Source organism: Habropoda laboriosa, unplaced genomic scaffold (assembly GCF_001263275.1).
Source record: "Habropoda laboriosa isolate 0110345459 unplaced genomic scaffold, ASM126327v1 scaffold65, whole genome shotgun sequence".
Taxonomy (NCBI): Eukaryota; Metazoa; Arthropoda; class Insecta; order Hymenoptera; family Apidae; genus Habropoda; species Habropoda laboriosa.
This window is the reverse complement of record NW_017100254.1, coordinates 2,947,889-2,958,423: the sequence shown is the minus strand read 5'-3', so window position 1 is coordinate 2,958,423 and position 10,535 is coordinate 2,947,889. Positions and strand designations below refer to the sequence as shown.

Here is a 10,535-nt window from a genome sequence, read left to right as displayed (position 1 = left end):
ACATAAGATTTATAATGTGATTCTTTAATAGAAACGTTTTCCATCATTTTGCACAATTCTGAATTATATTTCTGGTAATTTACAAATTCGAACGCGCAAAAATGATGTCCATTTCTTGGCAGTAAAGTTAATCAACGAATTTCTTGTACGTTGTCATATATTGTAAGCTGCTTGTCCCATATTCGTACAAAATGATTTTAAAAAATCACTTTTTTTCCTATGTTTTTCAAATTATGTAATATCTACCATACGTGTACAAAATTTTATAATAGAATTTAAAATATTAACGACGTTATAGAATTTTAAAGTAAAGGGTCAGCGAGAAAAAATTGTCTGTGTCTTAAAACACATGCGAATGCGTCTTTTTATCTTATGGATAATAATTTTATTATGTGTACTTATTGTCTTGTAGGTAATATTTATATGTATTTGCTAATTTAAAACAACAAACAAGAACAATTGTAGATTTTGTGTGAATCGATATTTTCGAGAAATGATCATTTCATCTTGCAAAACAGGTCACAAAATGCACGTAAAAGCCTGTATAGATTAGGATACAATTGCTGAAAACACTGTATCCTGACAGTGGTATATTGGTACCGTCTCTGTGCGCCGTATCACGCTTAACAGTGTTCGGACATAGATGTGGAATTTTTTTAAAGTTACACCGTTAAATATTAGGAGAAAATTGCAAACAATTTCTCTCCTTTCATCCTTAGCTATCTTAAGGATAGTGTGCACAAAGGCCGAAGAAAATGTTCGATGGACGGATGCGTGATAATTCTGTGGAATCTCCGCGAGGCTTGGACTTTGTCAGCGTAAAGTAACTCATTAAGATTGAGAACCACTTTCAATTTGGCCCTTTGGAGACTCCAGAATTTATGGCATGTCTGGCCCTAACAACTAGGTTTGCAGGCAACACAATAAATAACTATTGTTTATTCGAAACGAAAAATAGTTGCCTGCAACGCGTGACCACTTGAGACGATGACATAAATCTGGCCACAGGATACGCCTTAACCCCCGGTGCAAACGAATGATGCAATCAGGATCAAAATAATTTCTCAGGACCAAAGTAATGTACCATTATGGAGTATTTAAATTAAAAAAAAATTGTAATAGTTTCGAGTAGTGTATAAGTATATAATAGTTTATTAAATAGAATTTAATAAAAATTTATAAACAATCTCTTAGTCACTTTTTTAATTTTCCTTTTAAGAGAGCTTTCTTTTTTTTCTCTAAAGCTTCCATACGCATATCCTCCAAGTCTTCCATAATACCTAAAAATATAATTGTATTCAATTAATATTACAGACAAATATAAGAATGAACAAAATTGCAAAATGTTTTAAAAGATTTATCTACATTACCTATTTTAGTAGATACATATTCTTCTTTGAGCTGCTGTGCAAAGCTACTTTCCATAGCTACATCATCTTCGTTGTCCGCATATTTGTATTTATTCTTATCATAACCAAATATTTCACTTATGTATTTACTGTAGTCTTCAGATTCTTCTCCTACCTCATCATCAATAAAATCATCCAACTCAGAGTCATATTCATCTTCATTTTTGTTTTCATTATGTATGCGACCTGCAAAGCGTATAGCCGAATAAGCATGGTAAAAATGCCCCTAAACCAAATTAAACTTGTGATATATGAATCAATAGGCCTCTGAAAGAAACCCCATCCTGCTAAGTTTCAGCCCCCTACCCCCACTATTAGGGTAGTTATAGACCAAAATATGATTTATAATTTAATCTCGGATTTCTTTTATTCTATCGCATAATAAATTACGAAAAAATCAAAGATACTGTTGACAGTGTGCAGTACATGTCTGGGAATTTTTTCAAATTTTTTGGCTGCAAAACTGAAAGAAGTTTACAATCGATCAACAATTTGAATTGCATGCTCTTTAATAAATAAAGAATAGAAAATACTATATGTAATCCTGCAAAATATGAACTTTAGAAAAATTATGGTTTACCAAAAAAGTATTCCTTTCGTCGGAACAATTGTTTTTTCTAGTTTAATAATAAAATGTATAAAATAATAAAAATACTTACGTTTATGATTAAACAGTAACTTCTTGTGCTCTTTTAAAGATGATATCTGTTTAGTTTTAATCTGTTTAAGATCTGCTGCCGAAAATTGTTTTGGTTTATCGTTCGTCATTTGAGGCACACGACATTTTGTTACGCTTGTTGCTGGTGGCTTTTTTTGTACATTTTGAGGTAATTCTGGTTTCTCGGAAATTTTCACTTTTGATATTAACTTCTCAGATTTTGCGTTCTTCACGTCTTCAATTTTAGTTTTGCTCATTTGCAGTTTTTTTTTCTCTTCTTCAATGGCCTGTCGCATTTCTTCTAATTGTTTCTTCTCCGTTTCTAATTTCTTTCTTTCTTCTAAAAGTATATCTCTCTCGGATGCTTTTGAAATATTACACTTATTTACATTAGACTTGCTGATATTGACTTTTTCAACAGTCTTTGAACCTTGCAATGCTATTACTTTGGAAGGAATTTTATTTGGAGTGGAAGGTATCGTAAGTAATTTTTCTTGTCGTTTTGGTATCTTACTAGTAGAACTCACATTATTACGAACGTCTTGCGTTTTATCTGGCTTGCTAGGTGTAGTTAAATTGCCTTCCTTATTATTCACATTACCGACTTTATTTCGTTGCTCTTTTCGTTCTCGCCATTCTTTCTCCAGCGCGTACTCTTTCATCTGCTTTTTCGTTAACAGCCTTTCAGGCTCATCATTTTTTGGCTTGATGTCAATGACGATTGGTTCGTGTTGTTTCTTTTCTGCAATTTTTAGTAGTTCGGTAAAATCAATCGGTGGTGGCATGGCTCGTTTCTTCGACTTAGGCTTCTCCTCTTTTTCCTTCCCATCATCTTTAATATTCTTTTCAACTTTTTCGTCGACCTCTGTTTCCACTTCTTTCACAGAATGTTTTCTTTTCCGACGGTGACCCAAAGCTTCTTCCACTTCTTGTTGCTTCAGAGCTTGCTTCACCCTGTCCTGAAATCAAAATTAAATGTTGGAAACGATTGCAAGTGTTAAGAAGAAAGACAAATAAATATGAATTCTATTGATAAATATTCAAATTCAATCTCTCATGAAAAATTTACAGGCACTTGTCGATTTGTCGAAGACTACTGTTTGCCTCTAAAGAAATTGTTTCTCATATTTTAACAAGTGCTTGTAAAATTTGTTATTACTGTCTAGAAAATGAATTTTGAATGATGCATGGACATTTTATTTTACGAACATAAAATATAAAATATTGAACAAACTGATGATTTAACTAACTTCATACAATCCTTAGGTCTGCTGAGGTTTCCTTTACAATAACAGTTTACTGTATTTGAGTATTTTGGAAATTAATGTCCTAGGTGCTATTAAATATTTGTCTTGTGCGCCGACCCAGGTAGAAAGACAAGGCGGGCAGATAATCTTTTCATTTTCCTATTCTTTTATCAGCGCGCGACATTACCGACGGCTGGTTGAAAACCACTTATTTATCTACACCAAAACTTCTCAAGCGGAGACAGTCTACGACCGTAGAGTAGTGGGGATGGCGCGCCCGCCTGTTTTCCGCTCATTTGCACAGGTATGCACGTTAGAACCTTCAGGTTTGCTCGGTCGACCTGTACTTTCTTTATTTAATTCATTTTTCATTCGGATTTTTGAAGTAATAAAAAATAAATTATTTTCACTACTATATTTCACTCTTCGTATTTTCACTCCTTTTTTAAAGTGCATTCATGTGATATGCTAGTTTTTGCGTATTTTGTTCATAGCTTTACCTAATATAAATATTTTGCATACATTTATTATAAATATAAATGTATAACAATAAATGTACCACAAAGAAAATATTAGAAGCCTTTGTCCTTCATATTATTATAGTTCATAAAAAAACACAAGTAGGGCTATTCAAATAAATTCTCATACCTTTGTGGATGCAATATCCTTTATTGTTCCCTTTCGACTGTCATTAAGAGTTGTTTTTGGCAAAGGCGTATTGTTGTATTTACTCATCAACTGATTATAAAATGCAGACGCTTCTTGGGATACGTATCCATAGTCATCTTCATCAGGCTGCGAAGGACCTAGAAAAAGACATAGAAAGCTAAATAATCAGATACCAACTTTCAAACACAATTATTTTGCCTGTTATCTTTGTTATCATGGTGTATCTCTCGATACTTTCAAGAGCTCTTCATTGGAACTGACATTGTCTTAATTGTAACAATAACCATTCTTAGCACTAATTATAACTTTAAAATAAATCAATAAATATTTATTTTGGACAAAATACTGCTGTGTTATTTATGTTTAAGTAGCAATGCATTAATTGATATGCCTTTATCAACTTTAGAAAACGTTAATCATCTTTGAAATATATAGCGTGTCTGAGTTAACTGAGAATGGTTAAATATTTCGTCAGCGAGAGAAGATATGGAAATACTGTTCGTACAAAATATTTTCAATACAGAGGGAGACATCATATAGTGTATATAGTTTTTCTGTAAGTGTAATGGTGGGGGTAAATTTCAAGCTTAACTTAATCTTTTTTAAACGGAATGCTACACCTTTTTATTTACAATTTCATAGAGTTTTTTGAAACGAATTTAAAGATATGCAACATGATATACTTCCATCCCGCAGAAGGTCGTTAATTAGCGAAGCCCCAAACTCAGGTGAACGCGATTCTCAACTCTCCGGCTAGCTAAACCCTTCTTGACCGTGCAATTGATGCGAAACAGACCTGCTTGTCCAAGCTATACTTTTGCTTGTCCAACCTGGAGAACCCAAACTGGTGGCGGATTTCTTCCGGAAAACAATTAGGCTTCAAACAGTGGATAGCCGATTACCTTTATTGCATGCGCAAGTGGGATAGGATTGTATTGAACCGTTGTCTTGTTACGATTTTTTTTTCTTTTATACTATTTTTCGTTCCTTTGGCCAATCAATCAATGTGTCCAAATATAGCTCGATAGGTACCTAAACGTACGTTATGTATTCGCTTTACGTTATTTCCCCCAAAATATATATACGTTGCACGATTAATTTTGTCCTCGAGTGCATTTTACCTGATCCAGTTTTAGATGTACGAAAAAGACAAAGACTTATAGAACAATCTAATATTTCATATAAGTCACGAAAACGATTACTAATACGATCAATTCCATAACAAAATAAAATACACATTGATTCTCTCTGCCATAGCGCTTAACATTACGTTTTAATTTCATTGAATTTTGCGTCATTTTTCTCGAATGGTACTATGAATTTCTTACACACAGTATATTTTAAGGGATTCGTCCGTCTCTTAAACTACCGTTCGAGTTTTATATTGTAATTCAAAAATGGAAAGCGTCCCCAAAGTTGTACTTGCATCATCTGAAAGGGTACAATGAAGGGCATAATATTCAACATTAGCAATATTCTTTCCTAGAAGAATATTGATTTCTTTGCATTTTTGAACCAGAGAACTTACTTTCATCTCTTTCTTCTAGTATACGTTACTTTATATTTATAAAGTAATAAGTTAATTAGTTTTAATTTGGTATAATTAGTTAAATTTAATTTTTTACATTTGAGTATAATTTTAATATATTAAATTTGTTTTCTTGGTTTTTTTACTTTTCTTTGTTGTTCTAGCTTTCATTTCGTGCATGCGCGTATATATGCGAATATTGTAATGTACAGTGATTGTTTTTCAAGTTGTGTAATTTATTTGCTACATCACAGTACACAATGGTATATGTATGTATATATTTCGAGAACTTTCCAGCATGCACCTGTATGGTGGTAAAGCAAACAGTACTGATAGAGGTCGGTAATGTCGTTTTCGGCGCCGAATGTCACTGTTTTCTTCTCTACAACTTCTACACAGGTAAGCTGCCGGACATGTATTGGTGGTTTTGAGGAACATTTACCCCCCGTGACTTGACGTACCCTACATTCATTAGTGTAAAGAGATTTGATCGACCGCAAAACGAAACCTAGCACGAAATTTTTTTTAAATTAAAATTCCTCCCAAAAGTTGCCGAACACCTCGTACTTACGAGATCCCGCCCAGTCCTACCTGATTTATTTTAATTCGATCTGAACGCATGATTTCGGATAGCCATACTTTTCTAACAGAAATATCAAAGAAATTTCAAAGTCGTTCATTTGTGTTTTAGTAGAACTGAAATGTTTAATATGTACAAATCTAATCCATATTCAGGCGAATTAAATAAAGATGCTTATGATCACCGCAAGTTAATTACGGTGGTAAAAAAAAAGTAATTGTCATTTTATTATAAAATTGTAATGTTACTCTTATGTATTTTGCATATTTTGATGTTGTAATTGCATAAACATCTACAGTTCAAAACAATTGCAACATCATTTCGGTATTTCGTAACTATTTCAAGAAGCACCTTTTATATAACAGTTATTAACAGCCATTTGTGGAACAGTTTTACTCCCTCGTTATGTCGGTACAAACTTCGTCTAATCAACCGATATTATAGGAGTCGATGGAAGCACACATTCTTTGATGTATTCTTATAAAAAATAGTACTAGAAAAAAATTGGGCTAGAAAAGCATGACCTTATTTTTCTTATACACCTTTCCTTCATTTACAAATATTGATAATTATATGTTTTCTTTTTGAACAAAGATTGATAATGGTTTGGTGAACCCTTAACATCTTCATATACAAAATGTAACTAAAATCAAAAAGTTTGTTCCTTGACACAATTCACATTTATCTAATACCTATTTTTGAATACCACCAATGTTTTTGGTGAAAATATTTATTTATTATGCTCTAAGTGCTTCATTTTGCACAGAAGGAATGTAAAAATGTAGAAATCACAAACATGTATAATTGAGCACAAAATTATAGTAAGACAGAAATATAAAATACTGAAAGAACATAAGACAAAATTTGAGAGATTTTAATAAAAATTTTTTACATGTTGTAAGAAAAAAGCTCCTTGAAAAATATGAAATTAAAAAAGAGCACATTTCTAAAAACAACGTCAACAAGAGTTGAACATATTTCAATTAAACACCTAGCTCATGAAAATTTATTGTATTCCAATTCTTTCTTATTCATGTGTAAATATTTTGATATAAATATGTTTAAAAATGCAGATATCCTTGCTGTGGCCAATTCATCAGTCTACTCTAGTGCAACCTATTAGATTTTTATTATTTTTTATTGTTGTAATGCTCTATTCAAAAACTTTAATATACAAAGTGAATCCCCTAATTTGACAACTTCTAATGATATGTAAACTTTTCATTACAGGAAAAACTATATGAAATAAAAGTTAAACAATTTTCATTCTGCAGTATAGTCCAACAGATTTTAGTACATGCTGCAGTCTAGTATGTTTTTGCATATCCTCAGTTGTTGGTGAGGAGTGATAAACTTCATTATTTGAAGTTCTCCATGTAAAATAAATCAATGACATCAGGTTTACCAAACAAACTATCCTTCAAAAAAAAAAAAAGTTTAAAAGCATTAAATATAGCAAACAAGCTTATAATAAAATTTTCATTGTAAATATCTCATTAAATATCCCTTTTAAACCACCTATGTCTTTATACTTTTTTACTCCATATTTAATGGTACTTTGATTTTTTTTGAAAAAAGTATAGTATTTTCTATCCAAAAAACTTGATATGAACATTAGAATCTGATTACAACTTGAAAAAAGACACTTTTGTATCATATATTTTTTTCATAAAATAAATAGTTTACATGTAATTTGAAATTGTCAAGTTAAGTGTATCATCCTGTATTTTAAATATATGATATGTAAATTAGTAACAGTATAATCAAAATATATAAACTTTTACTTAATAATCTATACTTAATGATTTTGTCACTGCATTGATTGATCAATCATTTTCAAATAATAAATTAGTAATCGTTTTATATGTTAAAAACAAAATTGTTTGAAATATAAGTGCATAAAGTTATCACTCCTTTATATTATTGAAAGACAAAAAATAAATATGAAAAATCTTCAATTACAGATACCTAATGAAAATGTAAATGAACTGTTTTATTTAAGAACATGTATAAAATATTTTTTAAGTAACATGTGTTATCAAATTACTACTACTGTAATAGTATCATATACTATACATTATTAAATGTTGTTTACATCTGTATAATTTTCAAACCAGGAAATAATTCTAGTTATTTTTAACTAAACTAAACAAATTAATCGCCTATTTTAATTCAATTTTATTGGAAATGGATTTTTTTTTACTTCTTTTTGCGTAAATTATACTATTTATTGATAAAGTAAACATAATAAAGTATTTAACACTAGAACATCTAAACCTGTCAAAATGACATTTCAGATTTCTTACTTTAAATTACAGAAATTATTAAGATGATTTTGTTCAAGTGTATGATGACTTTGTTGAAATAAAGAAATAATTGTACATGCCAATTTAGTTTCCATTAATCCAGAAGGGAAAAAAATATACTACATTCAATTTCAGTTGTTCTAGTGTTAAAATAAGAATATTTAGATGTAAGTATTACTTCTCACTTTATGCACTAAATATGCAAAACACTTTATCAATAATATTAATAACAATAATAACAATAGCAACAACACCAATAATAGTAATAATAATAAAGCTGAATAAGGAGAAGAATAATAACAATCAATCAATCAATCTAGAGTCTGCTCCCTAGACTACTCTAGAATTGTATTTCCTCTGACCTGAATTGCTTGGAATCCTCTGCCATGTAAATCCACAAAATCCCACTGCCCTGTTGGACGGTGGAAAAGTAAGAAGGCATTGCGTTGATTGTACACATTCATACTCAATTACCTGTGGGCAAAAACACTGCCCATTATGAATACAAACTGATACTTCTAAATACTCATTAATACGTAGATCATTGATCACACACAGCATTGTATTACTTTTTCTGCAGAAATTACAACCTATATCCACCACCAGTATATTTACAGATTAAACTTATGAAATGTGAATATGTTATGACATGCCTAATACTTTATATTCATAATTACAACAAAAAAGAATATAGAAAATTTAAATTTTGACATGCAATAAATAAATCATTTATACACACTTTATGCACAACATTATTATATTGATATGGATATCACATAAAAATGATACATTATAAATTAAAATATGTACAAATCCTAACTCTTCACTTTTAACCTGTGAAAAAAATAGTTTTACGTTTGATATTAAAATATTTACTTTTATTTAATTTTATTCTAAAAATACTCCTCTCCAACATATTAGACATACATATTATTTTACTTATATAATAGTATTTCATACCTGCCATTGTAACAGCTGTGTTCTCATTATCAATTGCATCTGGCAATACAGATTTATTAGCAGCTTTACATACTTTCAAATGTTTGTTTATTCGACTGTTGGCTTTATGATCACGTAGTGATAATAAATTCTAAATATAAAAAAATTATGATAATAAAAAGTTACATATCCATACATTGAACATTTAGAAACAAATTGTATTTAAGTAAAAGCACAGCACCTCTCGTTTCTTTTTCTTTTCCAGGGCTTTCTGTTTTTCTTCCTCTTCCTTACGAGCCAGAAACTTCTTTATATTTTGAGAAAGTGCTTTGGCTTGCTTAGTTGGCTTTTTGGGTGGAGTAAATTTTGTTTGATAGCAGGCAATAGACTATAAAAAGTAAAACATAATTATGTGAAAATAATTTTCTTGAGATATAAAAACGTTAAAGGGAAAATATAGTAACCTGTTTGCTATTTTCATTTTTTTGTGCCACACTCAATAAAGTACCAAAATCCATTGTAATGAAAAGGTGAGATATACACTAAATGTAAATATCACAATATATCTTTTAAATTCACATGTAAAGTTTACATTTCGTTATCCAATCGGAACAATTTTAATGTACTGCTCGATCTTTAATCACCTTCTATCGAACACTTAATTAAAATAGACAAATTATTAATATAAATACTTTTAAACGTTATTAGAAACGCAAGTCTTCGAATAAAGAAGACAAATTAGAAATGATCTAAATGCTTGTACAATGAGTCTCATTGATCTTTGCCGAATATCTAGAACTAATACAAACGCACAACAGCGGTGTGCTATGTGAAATGGCATCGTACAACATACGCCATCGTACGCATTGTACACCATTTCACATAAAACTACCGCCACTATGCATTTGTGTTAGTTCTAGGGATTCGGCAAAGATCGATGAGACTCAGTATACAGTTCACATATAACATTATACTAGTTTTTCCCAGTAGATGGTAAATAAGTACTTATCTAGTATTGTTTTAGCGACAGTCATTTTGAATATCATTTCAGCTGTCATTTTACGCGCCAATTTTGAGATTAGCGAAACCAGATGGTTATAAAGAAACAAATTTTATCTTCATAGTGAATTTATTCTTTGTTTTTAAAAAGGTATTTTATTTAATTGATTTTAAATTTGGTATTCTATTCAAGACTGAAG

At 30.5% G+C, this 10,535-nt stretch overlaps 1 protein-coding gene across 1 annotated transcript; it reads right to left on the bottom strand.

The window, feature by feature from the left end:
• Positions 1-1,194: 1,194 nt before the first annotated feature.
• On the bottom strand, positions 1,195-9,964 carry LOC108572380 (protein SPT2 homolog). Its single transcript, XM_017934614.1, has 7 exons — positions 9,801-9,964; positions 9,578-9,724; positions 9,358-9,487; positions 3,963-4,120; positions 2,069-3,026; positions 1,371-1,595; positions 1,195-1,280 (listed from the first exon to the last, which is right to left on the bottom strand). The coding sequence occupies exons 1-7, from the start codon at positions 9,852-9,854 to the stop codon at positions 1,195-1,197; spliced, it is 1,758 nt and encodes a 585-aa protein (XP_017790103.1). The 5' UTR covers positions 9,855-9,964.
• Between the last annotated feature and the right edge of the window lie 571 nt (positions 9,965-10,535).

What these genes read in the sequence shown, in the direction of transcription:
- LOC108572380 (XM_017934614.1), bottom strand. Translation starts at nt 9,854, where the DNA reads ATGGATTTTGGTACTTTATTGAGTGTGGCACAAAAAAATGAAAATAGC. An exon ending in CACAGCTGTTACAATGGCAG is followed by an intron (nt 4,121 to 9,357) that starts GTATGAAATACT and finishes GTCTTTTTCTAG; the next exon opens with GTCCTTCGCAGCCTGATGAA. An exon ending in AGGATATTGCATCCACAAAG is followed by an intron (nt 3,027 to 3,962) that starts GTATGAGAATTT and finishes TTTTGATTTCAG; the next exon opens with GACAGGGTGAAGCAAGCTCT.